This window comes from Peromyscus leucopus, chromosome 6 (genome assembly GCF_004664715.2).
Source record: "Peromyscus leucopus breed LL Stock chromosome 6, UCI_PerLeu_2.1, whole genome shotgun sequence".
NCBI lineage: Eukaryota > Metazoa > Chordata > Mammalia > Rodentia > Cricetidae > Peromyscus > Peromyscus leucopus.
This window is the reverse complement of record NC_051068.1, coordinates 15971301-15989039: the sequence shown is the minus strand read 5'-3', so window position 1 is coordinate 15989039 and position 17739 is coordinate 15971301. Positions and strand designations below refer to the sequence as shown.

The 17739-nt window shown below is 35.3% G+C and overlaps 1 protein-coding gene across 9 annotated transcripts in view; it reads right to left on the bottom strand.

The window, feature by feature from the left end:
- Positions 1 to 17739, bottom strand: part of Atp11b (ATPase phospholipid transporting 11B (putative)) — a 94383-nt gene that overhangs the window by 13034 nt on the left and 63610 nt on the right. For 3 of the 9 annotated variants that reach the window (XR_005091743.1, XR_005091740.1, XR_005091742.1), the window contains exons 20-28: positions 16964 to 17117; positions 15372 to 15474; positions 10694 to 10839; positions 9189 to 9248; positions 7200 to 7327; positions 6190 to 6328; positions 4717 to 4782; positions 4147 to 4250; positions 2562 to 2684 (exon numbers count right to left, since the gene is read on the bottom strand). Coding sequence is in view for 5 of the 9 variants with exons in the window: in XM_028858508.2 (XP_028714341.1) it covers positions 674 to 759; positions 2562 to 2727; positions 4147 to 4250; positions 4717 to 4782; positions 6190 to 6328; positions 7200 to 7327; positions 9189 to 9248; positions 10694 to 10839; positions 15372 to 15474; positions 16964 to 17117 (1152 nt within the window). In the remaining 4 variants the exon portion in view is untranslated. Of the gene's footprint in view, positions 1 to 673; positions 760 to 2561; positions 2728 to 4146; positions 4251 to 4716; positions 4783 to 6189; positions 6329 to 7199; positions 7328 to 9188; positions 9249 to 10693; positions 10840 to 15371; positions 15475 to 16963; positions 17118 to 17739 lie in introns of those variants that run through there. The other 6 variants (XM_028858507.2, XM_037206539.1, XM_028858510.2 and 3 more) reach the window with 3 other exon arrangements.

Genomic DNA, 17739 nt, shown 5'->3' with positions numbered 1-17739 from the left:
ACAAAAAACCAAATATATATATATATATATATGATGTGTTATAGTATCAAAAGTTCTAGGATTTCAGCTTTCATTTCTTGAGATTAGTGGTTGTTTTTTGCAAACTTCCAAACTGGCATGGCTGTGGAGATAGACTTAAATATAAGATTTATAAAATATACATTTCAATTTATAGATGCAGTAAAGAACAGCAAAGATGAGATACTTACGCAGCCACCATAGTATACAAAGACACACGCACATGTATTTATATCACAGATTAAGGCAAGACAAAAAAAAAAAGACAAAAAACGGGCAATTCTTACTTCCAAGTGATTACAACTTAGGTTTAAAGGTTGTGATAACTTTTTAACTACCCAACATGCAGGAACATTCTTACATATGACTATGACAAGCAGAAGCATTAGAATTATGCTAGAAAAGATAGGTGTAAAAATATGTAACAAGGTACAGTTCTCTGTCCTCATGTTCAATTTCCACCGAATTTTCTTCTTGAAGAATGGATATCACTTTTAAATTTTAATATATGTATATTAATTAAGGTCAAATTAGAGACAGAGCTGTGCTAACAAAAATGCTCGACTCTTTATTGATGCATCTGCCCATCTTTTGAATATGATTTAATTGACCTTTGGCATGCACAAGGATTAACAAGGCTCTACTCCTACTCTACCTAAGTTTGCTCAGCTGATTCCTTGCCCTCGACAAAGGCTGCAGTGCGATGAACTCGTCACTTAAAGCAACTGTGTTGGAGTACATCTATAAGTGGACAGAAAAGGGATGGGACACACACAAGTCAGTGAGCTGTATTCATCATTTGGGAGACAGACACAGGACAAGCTTTGTAAATACCAAACACTTGTTCCCACAAGATTAGGAAATATGTATGGTACACATACAACTGGTATTTGTAGGATGCTGGCCTTAAAAAAAAGTTCTTATTCTGAAGAAAAACACACTCAGAATGAATGCTGGCAGCCCTCCCTTTGATGTGACGTTTCTTGTTATTTTTGGTAAACAATGAGGCATCTGAAAATTTAGTATCCATTTCTTCATCATTTGAAACCAGAAGTGACAGTAGAAGCTGAAATGATTACTGCTTACAACAAAGGAATAATATCACATTTGTGATATAAATGACACATACTGTCTCAGAGAAAAGAGAAGAAGAAACACAACATGACAGCAACAGGCTGGAAGACCCATGAATGGAAGTAAAACTTTCCTTCCTTTTCCCAAATGAGAACAACCAGACATCTCATTAATTATCGGATACTAATTTACATAGAAAAAAGGGAAAATTATTCTGACTTCATATGTGATAAAATGATTTAGTGTAAATTCCTTTTTTAAAATAAATTTTAACTTATGTTAAAACAAATATATGGAGTATATTTTTAACATAAGTAATATCATACCTTTTGGATCAGAAAGCAATCCCTATGAAAATACACTTGAAGCTTTCAAACCACAGAACAATTAAGGACAAATGCAAATAAATGTTCATATCTTGTTACTCATAACTTTTTGGGGAAATATAATATAGACCACAGTGTGAGACTGAGAAACTGAGTTCAGTTCCCAGGACCCACTATGGGTGGTTCACAACCACCTGTAACTCTATCTCCAGGAGAGCTAATACTCTCTTCCGGCCTCCAACGGCACCTGAACTCATGTGCACATACCCTCCATACAAATATATATAATTGAAAATTAAAAACAAAATCTTCATTTGAAAAGCCTAAACAAATATAATAAACATATTAAAAGTAATACTTTGACTATATATATTTACTTCTGAAGATTAAAAATAAGATAAATCTTTCTGATACAGATTTCAATAATATTCTGTTCCTGCTAATGCACATATACACACAGGTAGCCACAGAAATCATGTAACTTATTCAGCACCATTTAGAAATCAGTATGTCAGAGTAATATTCCCATCCTCACCATTTTATACTGCACCAAATAAACATTCACTAGAATTATATTGCCAAACTAACTAAATGATAAATAAATGCTGATGTGACCAATGGAACCATTTCTTTATCATTTACTGTGCTTAAACATTCTTTCCTTTAATCCTCACTGCAAAGGGAATGAAAGATATTTTTATCATAATTTCACCAATGAAGAAATTGAGGCTCAAAGCCCTAGTGCTACTTAGTGGCATAGCTGGTAGCTGAAACAGTATCGGTCCCCAAATATCATATCCCTAATCATTAGCATACTGTTAATATCTGCTGTACTTTAAGGACATGGCTATATACCTTAGTCATAGCTAGCTGATGCAATACTGTGGCATTTGAAGCAGATTTAGTATTATTGTCATCTGGACATAACTTGATAGCTTGATATTTAAATAGTTAAATTATAATACTAGCAGCTATAAAAATTAATAGAAAAAGAAAGAAAACAATTAAAAGTATCACACTTAAAAGTACTGGAAAATTCTTTGATATAGAAATAGGAATTTTCTGACAAAAGAACTTTGTAATTGTAGTTACTCATCACTAACTGTTCTGACTAAAGAGTTACTGAGTACGAAAATTGCCTACCTGTGCCTTTTCTGTACTTGTTGGATGAAGCTGTCGATCAAACACTTTCTTCACAACATCAAGAACTAGACAAGTAACAACCATGAGGAGCATGGCAAACCACACCGGCCCACTTGACAGGAGCTGAATAAATACAAAGTACATATTCTGGGAGCTCAAAAATGGCCTGCAAAGAAAGATAGTCTCATTAAAAGTGACACTGGCTGGGCAAAGTAACACATGCCAGTAATCTAAACACTTGGAAGAGTAGGCAGAACCTTGGGTTTGTTTGAGGCCTACACAGGGAGATGCTGCTTTAGAAACAAACAAGTGAAAAAAAAAAGAGTTAAATCAAGACTTTACCAAAACTCAAATAACTGAAAAATAACAATGTTAAGAGTGCCAGGCAATTTTTCTAAATTGAAACTGGAAGAACTTAAATAAACTAATGAGATAGAGTGTGCTAAAATGTAAAATCCAGTTTAATAATTTTTAACAATTATACCTTTTTACTAATAGGGAAATGACAAGCTATAACTAGATTAACCCCAGTTTCCTGGAAAGTTATTAAAAGAATAACGAAGACTAGACTCATGTAGACTACATAAATAAGAGAACAAGAAATAGTATGTTAGGATATACTTTCTATTGATTACAAAAACAAAACAAAACAAAACAAAACAAAACTGGGACAATGAGATGGCTCAGCCAGGTAAAGCACGTGCTGCCTAGGTCTGACAACTTGAGCTTTCTTCCTGGAACCCAGTCAAGGTCAAAGGCGAGAACTGGTGCTGTAAAGCTGTCCTCTGCTATCCCCAGGGGTGTCACTACAACCACCACCACCAGACTGAAAGCTAGGCTTTTCTTTATAAACACACTCAGAGATGCTAGATCATGGTATTATGAAGGCATTCTTTTTGGGGTTTTGTATATATCAACTTCAAGAGACTATAGGGGAATATAGAAACCAATAGCGAAAGGTTTACAGACAAACAATATGCATAAGTGTGCTCTTTTGTGATCCTTTTATGGAAGGTAATGACCAGTCAATTCAAGTTCTTTGTGCTTACCTTGAGAAAGTTTTGCCTGCTAAGTGAACCTAAGGTACAATAGACACTGTAATATATATGCTTTCCAAAAGAAAGGTATCAGTTTACCAACACTTACCAAAAACATCTTAGGGAAGCATAATTATCAATCTCTCAAAAAGCCTGCTAATGATCTACATTTAATGAAGATGAAGCATACTATTAACCTTTGAGAGAGATGTTAGCAATAAAAAGCCAAAGTGTTTGTATGACTTATTACATACATGAGAAACTAATTTAAAAGTAATATGGTTAGTATAAAGAACACTACTTATGAAGTCAGACAAGTGGTTTACGGCCTAGCTTTCTTCTATTTTCAACTTTGTGTCCGTGAGGTTCAGTTTTCATGCAGAAAAATGAGGATAGTAGGAATTTTGTGAAGATCAACTCAAAAGAATGAACTTACCAGCACAGTGTCTAAAAACTATTAGGAGCAGAATTTGGTCATCAAGGAACCCATCACAATAACTGTTCACTATATTAAATCAACATAATTAAGACATACTACAATCACTCACCAGAGAATCCCACCATAAAACAAAGAAAATATAAAATAAAATATAATAGATCCCCAGGTAACAAGATGGTTGATCCAAGTCCAGAAATGAGTTTCCAAAGCCATCTAAAAAAAAAAAATAAATAAGTGACTTAGCAATATAAAATAATAGTTTACTTCAACTTCTAGATAAAACTTAAAAATTACACGTATCAATTATAGCTGTCTAGAAGTTCCTATCCCCATGGCATAGTTCCTTAGAAGACATAATATTAATAAAAGAGTCTTCATAGGAAATAGTGTAAGATTTTCCTTCTGAGGGAAAGCAGAATTGAAATACCATGTGATGACATTACCTCAACTCTATGGTACAAAATAAACTGTGTTATTTAGGTGATACACAGTGAAGCAAAATTTCAGTGATTTGCAACCAAAACTATATGAAACTTTTGAACAGGAAGGAGAATTTATAGCAAAATTTAAATGAATGATTAAAATTTAGTGAAAGCAAAAGGGAAACTACATGCATAGCTAAAAGATAAAGTAAATGAGATATACAAAGTGTGTACAGGTTTCTAACATGGTATCATACCTTTACCGTGACTGTAATAACCATGACTGTGAAGACCAAAGTACCAAATGTCCAGTTTCCAAACATCTAAATACAAGGAACAGACCGTTTTATATATATCAACATGTTAATCTCACTGTAAGGTAAAAGTAATTTTACTCTTTATAAAAAATTAACTGAATTATTTAAGACAGATATACACATAAACACTGACAATATTAATAAAGTTACAAGTATGAGGACAAATAATGAAGCTTGATTATTGTAACTATTCTTGATAATGACCCTTTGGATAATACCAGAAAACAAAAGATGGTTCAGAATTCAGAACTGTGAATCACAGACCATTTTTAATTAGGATGATATAGTTGTGATTGCTTTATTCCTGTCCCTCGTAAAAATGATAATAAACCTTTCTTCACCAGTTATTTTTCTGAAACATTTCCAACCAGAAGTTATAGTAGAACATTTGCTACAATGTATCTGGATAGAAAACCTTAGTAAGCAAAAAAAAAATTATATTTAAACTTAAAACCAGTATCTGAAATAAAAAAAAGCTAACAGAACTATTCTTCAAATGATTCCACATAAAAAAATGGAATGTGACTGCAAGTAATGTCAATCAGAAGTATTTTTGATCTTTATAGTCCAAAGTTCATAACACACAGAATCCCAAAAGACTATCAAGATCTTATTTCCATATTAAGACCATAAGTATGCAGCTTATATGAACTTAGTTTACAAAGAAAGCAGTTATAATCTTGACATTTAGACTTTAATGCAAAAGGCCGATTTGTTTTTTTAACAAATACATTTCTAACAGTGATTACCTGACAAATTACTCAAGCTCCCTGACTCTCACATCATTTGTAAAATGAGGGTAAGTCTCACAGATGTTAGTAAATTATAAAATATGCAAAAAGGATAAAGGTTCTGGTACATAAAAAGTAAATGGTAGATACATGTGATTATCAATAATGGAACAGCAATTAACATTCCTTTATTTGAGGGCAGCTTGTAGTCTACAAGAAGATATAAAATGTAGAAATCATATTAAACCAATGCTTATTTCTCAATCTTTGAAATATGCAGACTTAGAAATTCCAAAAATCAATGGGTAACAACTGAAATCCTGGAGTGCCATTCTCTTCAGGGAAATGGTGGCAAGTTCTTTGATATAAGCAGGCAACTTTGACCTCTGGTAGAAACCACATGTCCTAATCCTGAGGATCTGGTTTTCCTTAAGATATGCTATGTTACATCTCCCTAGAAAGAATGCAGACAGCATTTTGCTTGTATAAGTCACATTTGGTGACTTCTTTTTGAGGGTGAGGATTAAGCTCATAAAGACCACCTCTCTCCACACTGACATCCTCTTCAGCAACAGGTGAGGCAGAGGCATTTGGAGGATCAGGCTAAGGAGAAATGATTTAAGCTTACATTTTTTTCAACATTGTTAACCTTTTTAAGCATTATTCTTCTTATTTTTTTTACCTGGCCATTTCCGAGCAGAGATGTATCTTTCCCCACAAGAAAATAGGATCCAAAAAAGAAAATGAAGGCATGGCTGAAACCCAGGATGGTCCAGTAAAGAAATGCTTTAATGCTCAAGAGGCTGTTTTTACTAATGTCCCTAAAATTATTTTTTAAAAAAAGAGGAAAGGAACACATTAGGATTCATTTTTTTAAATCTTCAAGACAATTAATTTGAACTAATAGGATTTTAAGATGGCTAAAAAATACCAGCATAAAAATAAACCTATTTGCAAACAACCATTTCTAATAATAGCATGTATCTTTGTAACAGTGGAGATTTCATATAATAAATTCTAGTACCATTTCATTTGATAATAAAACACAATGCAGGCATAGTACTTCAGTATACTTGTGAAACAAATGAATTATGTGTATTATATTCTGTTCTCATTCAGTCACTCTGCCATAACAATCTTTTTAGTGAGATACAAGCTGGAGTCAGCACCCAGGCTCCTCATTATCTTCATTTTAGAACTTAACCATTATGCAAATAACAGGCTGTCCCAGGAATTCTGGTAAACAAGAGCAAGTGACTCCACACCATAACTGTCTGTGTCTGCAACTGGCACCTCTACAGTCTCTACAACAGTTTATGAGGATCACCATTGGACCTGGCAGGCTCAACAGCTCTACGATTACTTGGTTTGGGGCAGTTCTGGAAAAAGCAGGAACTATTCTCCTTCACTTTCACTCAACTTTGATTAACACTAAAAAGTTATATAATAATAGAACATAAACAATTTTTTAGAAACTCTAGATACTATTAACAAATGAATAACTTCTCTTGTGTACAAGGAATAGAACGCTGTGTACAACAGTTCAAGGGTGGAAGTGTTTACTCCTAAAAACACTAGGAATTTATGGAAATTTCTCTTTAATATTGAAAAACTTCATGCCATGCAGCAATCATGCTTGAGTATTTATACCAAGACACTACCTATACACATCCAATACTGGAAAATACATACCGATAGAGGGTAGGCTTGCTCTGTAATACATGAGGGTCTATATGTTGTTCCAAAAGACTGTACATGAGAACAGGTAGGGAAGTAAAACAGATGTTGTATAAAGTCAGGTAAACGCTGTCATAGAGTGTCTAAAAAGAGAAATGAATTGGAGGAATTTTGAGATTATAAATTATATATTTCTATTGCACATATAATACTGGAGAAATATTAAAAATAAGTACCTTAATTTTTAAAATTCATACAAAAATCCATTTTAAAGACTTTCAACTAATCAATGTGATTTGTTTTAGTACAGAAACTATACTGTTCCTAGATCTATGTTGTCTGTGGGATTGAAATATTTTGCTGTTAGATTGTTTTTTTCATAGAAGTAATTTGGATCTCCATCTCATGAGTCTCCAGTTTGGTCAGTGTGACAAGACAGTTTTACAGTCTTCCTATATGCATCCTAGGATCCTGGGTAGTTCTCTGACAGACTTACACATCATTTTCCCACCTACCTTCTTCTGTACTGCTTATAGTACTGAAATTTCTTTTTTTCCATGGAAGCTATTTTTTTTTGTAAAGTGGCTTAAGTCCTCGATGATACCATCTTTCTCTCAAGTGTTCTAGTGGTTACTGTTGGTACTAATGCTTTAGCTGTTTACCTGTGGTCCACACACTGTTCCTACTGTCTTTGTGCTGATTGGTTCTGTTAACCTAACACAAACCAGACATATATGGGAGAAGAGAATCTTAAATGAAAAAATGCCTCCATAATACTGTAGGCAGTATTGCCTTAATGATTGATGTGGGAGGGCCCAGGCCATTGTGGGTGGTGCCATCCCTGGGCAGGTGGTCCTGGGTTGTATAACAAAGCAGGCTGAGCAACTATGAATGAACAAGCCAGTAAGCAGTGTTCCTCCATGGCCTCTGTTTCACTTCTTGCCACAGGTTCCTACCTTGAGTTCCTGCCCTGACTTCCCTCAGGGATGGAGTGTGGCCTGAGAGCTGTAAAATGAAATAAATGCTTTCCTTTCCAAGTTGCTTTTGGTTATGTTTTATTACAGTAATATAAACTCTAATGAAGACACTTACTAATACTGTCTCTTAGAAAATCCAGTCAAAATATATCAGGTTCCTATTGTCATATGATCTTAGATTAAAGTATTTAATTCAGGTAAGCAATTGCTAGTAATTGATGTCTATGAAGCCATTTAAAAGTTAAAGCTCTTTACTGTAAATAGGGGGAAAAAAGCAATTATGAAGAAAAATTCACAAATTTAAATCATAAATGAAGATTAGAAAAAAAAGTAGCAATCATTTTAAGATTCATAGTGAGCTATGTGAAAAGGTTAATAATGTAAAGCCAGTTTTTGAGGTGAGATTTATATAATCCCTGAACCAAATCATTAAGGTTCTCACCAAATTTTTAAAACCTCAGCATCAGGAATCAAAATAATTAAGTGGACCTCTATTAATTCCTTGGTCTGACTTGCTGTCGATTCTACAGAAATGCCACAAATAGGTTAAAAAAAAGTGCAGCTATCAAGGTTGGGAAGGTGAGTTAGTTATTAAGAGTCCTTGACTGGAGTTCAACACCTAGCAATACATTAACTGGAGCGGTGGTTGTGGTAACTCTCACCTGCAATCCTACTACTTGGTAGAGGCAAGAGGACCACCAGTTCAAAATCATCCCTGATTATATAGTAAGAGGCTAGCTTGGGCTACATAAAACCTTGCATAAACAAACAAACAAACAAACAAATAAATGAAGAGAGTTAATGTAAGTTTGAAAAAAAAGGGGTTCACAATTAACATATATTTTGGTATTAACAGTAATCTCAAATTAAAAGTCAGAATAAATATTATAAATATCAAGTGGATTAAGTAAATATACCTAGTTACTTACATAACAAATAAAAAAAAATGAAGTCTGTTTAAATACCTGTCAATATTTGAACACATTACTTTTCTAAAAGGACAAACGCAAACTTCTATTTTACTTACTTGTTGAGAAAACAAACAGTAGAACTGATATAAAAACTGGGGTGTGATAAAGCACACATTCTGAAAAACAGGACAAAACAGGAAGTAATTCAAATACTTATTAAAGTGGTTCCTAAAGTATGTAGAAATAGAATCTCAGCTGATAATGTAAGACACATTTTCTCTAAAGATCTGGCTATGGAAAATGAGAAAATAGATTTCTCATTTTACTAAATCATGTCTAGAAGCTGCTTAAGGAATCATATAGACATTATAATGAAAATTCTTAGTTACCATCAGTTCCAAGAAGTAAAAGATAAGTTTTTAACTCTTAATTCGTATCATAGATATTATAATATGTAATAGTTGCTTATATTTCAGGGCTATATAATTTGATATTGCCAAACTATTTAAAGCATGTAAGTGGACTATCACAACATCTCTCTATCTCAATATTTTTCATATCACAAGTGAAGCTAGAACAAGGCAGAAGAGCCCCATCTCAATCACTTTCCAGAAACATGTAAACTACTCATATCACAAGTGAAAGCTAGAACAGTAGACTAGAAGACAACTGTCGCATCATTTCACGGTAATACGCATATTTGTGTTCTATCCGTGTGCAGCTATTAATTACAGGAACACATACAACATAAGCTATTCTGGTATAGTAAATGTTTATTAGCAGGGGATCAACATGGGTTCCACTGAATCTCACCTTCCTTGAATGGGTCCAATGAGAGAACATTATTTCAACATTATAATCTGTTTTATTATACAAATAAACCCTCTGTAACTAAGAGGCTTATGCATTTACTAGTTTACCACATGGGTACCCTTGAAACTAAAAAGATTAAGGAGCTCTGCTATGAATCTATGAAATCAGAGGTTCAATTAAATTTACTAGACCAACATAAAATAGTATTAAGCAAATTACATGTTTTTGCAGTTGAATTTGCATAGAATAATACATCTTAAGTGTAAGTTTTGATGCTTGATAAATTTACATACCATAAGGTTAGAGGATTTTCCCAAAAAGTGTGTGTGTGTGCACTCATTTTTCATATTTATTATGTGTATGTGAGAGAGAGAAAGACATGGTCGGGGGAGAGATAAAGACATGGTTGGGGGGGGGAGAGACAGGGAGACAGAGAGAGTGAGTAAATCCACATCATGGCACATATGTGAAAATCAGAGGTCAACTTTTAGGCGTTCTCTCTGTGTATCATGGGGGTCCTGGGTTTGAACTCAGGGTGTCAGGCTTTTTGCCAAGTACCTTCACCCATCGAGCCCTCTCACTGACCCAAAAAGGCTCTAATAGCCCTTCAAACAACCCTACCCCGTGTCCTAGCGGCACATACATACAAGCACTAAGCTGCAGTCAGCCAGCAATGAAGTTATTACAAAGTAGTTATTTTTGTTTAAAGAAACTATTTTAAGAATAATTTGAATACTTGTAACATTCTTAAATTGGAATTTCAAGTTAAAATATCAAAAACTGATTCTTATAATCCGTTGAAACTCACCTTATAAAAAAAATACTGTACAAGGGTAGCTATTCTAATATAATAAAAATGGCCATGAACAAAAAGTAGCTTGGAGAGAAATTTAAATCTAGCCACTGCATAGTCACTGTTTCTTGCAGCTTGTCTTCCTTCTTTACCCATGATTCCTACAATAAAGAAGACAAAAAGGTATGTTTGGGGATAATCAATGTGTAATTTTCACAGTATAGATCACTATCAACTATTTATAGTTGCTGTCACACTAAGTCCTAATATACAGTGGTTAGCAGCTATTCAAAAGGCTGTTCTACTTCAATGTACTTAATATAAATGCTAATATACCTTATACACCAGGCATGCAACATCAATTTTCAAAGAATCAGAAGAAAATAAATATAAAAATCGTATTGAAATGTTCAGGTCTAGTGGTGATATTGATCACACACTGATAAGCACAAAGTGCTAAACTTCTGATGAGCCGGCAGCTCTCGGACATCCTTAAATTCACCAGTTTCCAAGGTTATAAAACGATTAAAATTCAGGAATTTGAACCTAATAAGAAATACGCATATTTTTATGATTTTGAAGCTGTAATGTATAATTGAATGTGTTTTTAAAAGTAAAAAAAATAGATTTTTCTATAAATTCTATAAATTTTCAATAAATAAAATAGGCAAAAATGTACACCCTGAAAGCAATGCATCGTTTTATCTGGAAAATAAAAGTCTTTTAAAAAATATGCATTTTCATAATATTTTATTTTTATTTTTAAATAATGAGTGACCAACCATAATAAAAATTCAAGTGTGTGTGTGTGTGTGTGTATGTGTGTGTGAATGTACAGTGCCTGGCTTATTTGTTTAATAAAAAAAATCCAATAGGTCTTACATACAAAACTACAAAATAAGATGATTTTTGCTCTTAAGAGTAAAATACTTTTTAAAAATTTACAGTGAGGATTATGGTGGTGCACACTTTAATCCCAGCACTCAGGAGACAGAGGCAAGTTGAGCTCTGTGAGTTTCAGGACAGCCTGGTCCACAAAGAGTTCAAGGCCAGACCTGGCTACATAGTGAGACCCCATTTAAAAGAAAAATAAAGTTTGAGTATGAATGAGAGAGATGTCTCTTCCAGAAGTACTTAAGTGAATGTATATACACACAGAATCTATTGTATTGCTCAGGACAGTGGAGAACCACAGAGGCCAAGAGTCAAAGCAACAATACAACAGACATTGAGGATGGTGGAAGTTTTAAATCTGTTTAGGTACAGAAGTGAATTATGATTAAGATAGAAGTGCACAAGAAACTTACTTCCATATTAGAATACCAAAAGAATTCAGCCACAAAGTGCCCACCACATCACAGCAATCCAGGACACTCAAGCTGTAGAACTATACAGGTAGGACCCTCAGGGCCCAGCATGGTTTTGGTTCCCACAGTAGCCACCAGAACCTTGGCTCCAAGACAGCATCAGTTGGCCTAATCCCTCGGACCTGGACCTACTGGCTACAGCTAGATGTCAATTGCTGCAGCCAGGCTTTTCTTCCTCCTGGGGAAAGGCAGGCTAGGGAAAGCCAAGCTGAAGGCTGTACTGTTGTTAGTCGCACTTAACTAGGCTCCAGGTTGCTCAGAATGGGTGTGGGGAGGGCTCACTCCCAAGTGTTTCCAGGGCTGGGTTTTGCCATCCCATGAAGGTAAGTAGTTTGGGGACCAGGCCATCCCATGGCCTTGATACTTACTGTACATCAAGAGCAGGGCTGACGGCAGTGCTGATGGTAGTGCTGAAGCATGAAAGGTTAGTAAGAGAGAGAAAAGGAGAGAGCATGTGTAGAGACTTGGTGGTGCAAAATGGATATTTTTAACTTGGACAGATGTGTCACTCAGTCCTGTAGCTTTGGTGAGAAAGTGTACAGAGAGCAATGACAGCAAAGAATGCACCAGTGTTTTTGCATCAAGACATCCATATCTGTTGGAAGACTCTGAGTTCTGTGCTTAGAAAACCCTCTTTAGGCTGGGCAGTGGTGTCACACACCTTTAATCCCAGCACTAGGGAGGCAGAGACAGGTGGATCTCTGTGAGTTCGAGGCCAGCCTGGTCTACAGAGCGAGTTCCAGGACAGGCCCCAAAGCTACACAGAGAAACTCTGTCTTGAAAAAAACAAAAAACAGAAAAAACAAATACAAGCCCCTCTTGAGTTGAATGTGTTCAGTGACACACTTGTACTTCCCTCCCCGTGCCACCTGCTGTGAATACTGTGTGCTGCTGCTTCCCACTACTGATCTGGAAGTGTGGGATGAATGTGAGCTGAAGCTGATGGACTGCGAACATGGACTGAGTGACTGAGCTTGTGGTGTGCTTTGCAGGAGAACTTGGAGGCAGAGTTCACCAGTGAGCTCAGGTGTCTCAGAGAAGGGTAGAGGTTCCCATGTCTGTTAGCTGCTCATAAGGATGCCGTTTGCTGCAGTTAGTTCTGTGTCCTGTGCTTTTTTTTTTTTTTTTTTTTTAAATGAGTTGTAACTGTTGGAAATTCTTAAACAAAACTGATTAAAAAAAAAAAAAAGAACAGGACAGTGAAAACAAACATGTGGTGATGTGGTGTTGTATTGAGAGGCATTACTAAAAGCAAAGGTTTTTGTGAAGGTTCACTTAGACACTAGACAGCAACTAGACAAGACACAACACTGGATGATCCAGGCTCATCTGAGTCACAGAGCAGAAGCCAGATTTCCATATCAAACAAGAAAAGGCTGGTCAATTATAAATGGCCTTCAGTAGAAGGCAGGCTCTGGCCAGGGACCAGGGCTTTTCTGAATACCATGTCCCAGCAGCACCCAGACACAGCTCAGCCACATTAGCACTTGCAAGGTAGAGAGCTGCTGCCGTGTCTTGGCTAACATCAGTGACCAGAGTGCCAACCTCAGCCTCTAACTTTCAGGAGGAAGCTTAGAACCTGCTATTTGTCCATCTACTATTCATGTGGAGAGACACTTTGCAGTTAGGAACACCCTGCAAAATCGAACCGTTTCCAAAATAGTTCTTATACTACTCCCAATAATTTAAATAAGTAAAAAAGCTACAAAAATCATATTTATCAGGACATATCTCCTAAATAAAACATCATCTGAGGTTGGTGTGTACACACACACACACACACACACACACACACACACACACCTCTGTGGAAGGGACCTAGATTTTGCTCTTTAACCACCAGGACTCTTCATAGGCCATAATACAAACACAAAGATTGTTTGCTTTTAAAAATTTAGCTTTTCACCCAGGCAGTGGTGGCTCACGCCTTTAATACCACCACTCAGGAGGCAGAGGCAGGCAGATATCTGTGAGTTCAAGACCAGCCTGGTCTACAAAGTGAGTTCCAGGACACCCAGGACTGTTACACAGAGAAACCTTGTCTTGAAAAACCAAAAAAAGAAAGTTTAGCTTTTCTGCCAACTGTGCAATAGTCATCTCAAATACTTTGCTAAGAAATATTCTGTTGTGACAGAATACCATTTGGTTCTTAGAGATGATGGGGGTAAGATTGGTTCAGCTCTCCATCCCATTCCACGTCCTACTGACATCTAATGATTTTCAATGTCTCTATGGTATCCGCCTTCTTTGGTCACCTCTGGCTCTTCTAGAAGAAAGTATACTTGCCATGTTTTGCTGGAGTCTTACTGCTGTCAAGGCACACATGAAACTAAACCCTTTCCTTACTATCCACATCAATCCAAAGTGCTTGTTGGTTTTTTGTTGTTGTTTGTTTTAACTTTATGATAACTCTTTAAGTTCTAAAAGAGGAAGAAAAACTGCCAAGGCAGGAAGATTTCTGTAAGTTCAAGGCCAGCCTGATCCACATAGTGAGTTCCTAGCCAGTTAGAGCTGTTCAGTGAGACCCTGCCTGAAAATAAATAAATAAATAAACAAACAAACAAATAAATAAAATGATAAAAATCCCATTTTTTTTGTATCTCAAAGCAACTTTTAAAAATATTTTTTAGGGGATGGAGAGATGGCTCAGAAGTTAAGAGCACTGACTGCTCTTCCAGAGGTCCTGAGTTCAATTCCTAGCAACCACATGGTGGCTCACAACCATCTGTAATGAAATCTGGTGCCCTCTTCTGGCCTGCAGTCATACATGCTATATACATAAAAAATAAATAAATCTTTAAAAATATTTTAAAAAAAATTTTTTAAATTAAAATTTCTGTCATGAAGCCAAAAATGTTCTAACTGGGTAAGCAAAGAAAATAATTTATTTACAACACCTAGAGAAAACCAGTTTTTAAAGCTTATATTGCTGAAATTCTTTCAGCATACTTTATTTGCTTTTCACTTATATTTGTTTATTATGTGTATGTATGCATGTACATGTGTATTATTTAGGAGAATAAGCAAAGAAAAAACTCACTAATGTGATACCACTTCCTTTAATTAAATAATCAAAATAATGTAAATATTGGGCTAAATAAAATTTATTGTGCACATGTGCTAAATAATAAAATAATAAAAATATGAATTAAAATAATGTATACAGTGGCCTAAATAATAATTGGTTTCTTATGGGGATATACTATCATGTACTGTCATATTGTATTTGTTTTCATTCAAACACTGGAAATTGTACTTTACAAAAAGGAAAATTCAAAAGTATCCAGTAATTACACCACTTTAAAATTCAAGAAAAAGTCAGTCACCTATGCCAACATGAGCTTCTTGTATCATGCTTACATCATTAGCACCATCACCAACAGCCAATGTGATCGGTTTCTCAGGTGAGATTTTTATCAGCCTTATTACCTGAAAAACATACAATGAATTCATTCTTTGTGATAAAGTTCTAACTCTCTTGTATTTGTGTAATATCTTTCACCTGAAATTTTCTGCAGTTGTATGGTGGTGAAGACAACATTTGACTTCACGCTGGACAGTAACACAGTAAAGTTCACTCTTTGAGGGGTATGGAGATTAAGGGTTTAAGAATGTCTTTCACAAATGTTGTAACAAAATAGTTGTATTTTTGGATTTTGGAAAAAGAAGATTTTTAAAATGTATCCTAAAATTTTTATAAGACTAATAAGTTATTTAAATAAATAACTATACTTCACTGAGTTATCAAAACAAAATTCACAAGAAAAAAAATAACTATATAAGAAAGATACCTATTTAGTCTGATTAGATAAGTCTCAAGATTTAAGAAAATATTAAGTGAAATCAAAACAAATTTATCTGGAATTCTTTAAAAATATTTTTAAATCTGTGTGTGTGTGTGGGGGGGGTGCACATGAGATGGCCAGTATTTGGAGGTCAGAGAACAACTCTGTGGAGTTGGTTCTCTCCTTACCCTGTATGTGAGTTCCAGGTACTGAATCAAGGTCATTGGACTTACTTGACAGTACCTTTTCCCACTGACCCTTGTTCTGGAATTCTTGGATATGTTTTTACAAGAGCAGTGACATGTCTGCTCTAGTTCTAATCTCCACAGACTGGGACACACAAGTACTATAACAAAATTCCATGAGTCTAAATAAACCTGAATATCTGTGTGCAGGAACAACCAGTACTTATTATATTGGTATTGCTAAGAATAGTATAAGATATTTCTTTAAAAATTTTACGAGACTATATTTATTCATGTGTGTATGCCTGTGTGTCTATACGTATGGGTGCACAAAGAGAAGTCAGAGAACAACTTGTGAGAGTCCACTCTCTCCTTCTTCCATGTGCAGCCTGGGGCTGGAAAACAGGTAGTGGGACTTAGCAGCTGGTGCCTTTATCTGATGAGTGAGCCATCTTGCTAGCCTCTACCAAGAATGGTTTTTGAAGGAAACAGTTCAATAGCTCAAAATATTCCAAACTGTAGACCTATAAAAGTTGTCTGAGTGGGTTTTCGGTTGCATCCTAGGCATGTGAAATTTAAACATCTCTTATATCCAGCTTTACAAACATGATGATGATAAAAAGTGAACTGGATTCAACTTTCCTAATGTATAACCTGACAGCTGTCTCCTCTTCTTCCTCCCTCCCTCACACTTTGTTAGTCGAGGCTGGCCTCAATCTTGCAATTCTCTTGCCTCAGCCTCTTGGATGCTATGATTTACATGTGTGTGCCACAATGCTGAGGTTGATAACTTTTAACAGAGAATTGTCTTGTTCCTTCCTTCCCTCCCTCCCTCCCTCCCTCCCTCCCTCCCTCCCTCCCTCCCTCCCTCCCTCCCTCCCTATCTCTCTCCCTTCCTCCCTCTTTTGAAGATAATTTTTATGGAATTTTTTTATGGTATATACTTACTTTTGCTTTCTGTAAAGGTGCCATACGACAACATAATACAGCTGAACAGTTTCTGCAAACTTCCATAAATAGCTTTTCATGCTCCCTGAGTGCAAGAGATAAGCTGGTCCCATCTACTACCAGCCCATGCTGTATTACATGGTCTTCTGTAATTCTAAAAAAGAGTACAATTATATCCTCTATGTCACACTCTGATGTCAGATTATTTACTTTATTTAAAGACAGACAGGTCAACCAGAAGACTGTTGAATGACTTATGCATAAGTGAACAAACTCTGTTGTATTACCTGAAAGGTAAGATAAAATATAGCTTTTATACAAAAAGAGAAATGAATACTACTAATGGTTATAACACATTTACCAAAAGAACCTATATAGAAGACCTACAGAAAACACAATTAATAAGCTTTACATACTTGTATAGTGTTATCAACACTGTATCTTCTTTACAATTTTCAGTATTTTTAAGGGGACATTAATGTTTTAAAAATTTTACTGTTTTTATTTGCTTATTGTTTGTATATATGTGTATATACTCATGTAGAAGTCAGAGGACAACTTGAAAGAGATGGTTCTCTCTTAGGGTCTCAGGGACTGAACTCACACAGTCAGGCTTGGTAACAGACACATTTATCCACTGAGCCATCTCACTGGCACAACATAACTTTTTAATAACCAAGAAATAATTTTAGAAGGTATATATAAAGTAAGTTATTTTGAACAGTTAATTTCTCCCTGATATTATTCTTCTTAACTATTAACTCACCACAATGGTG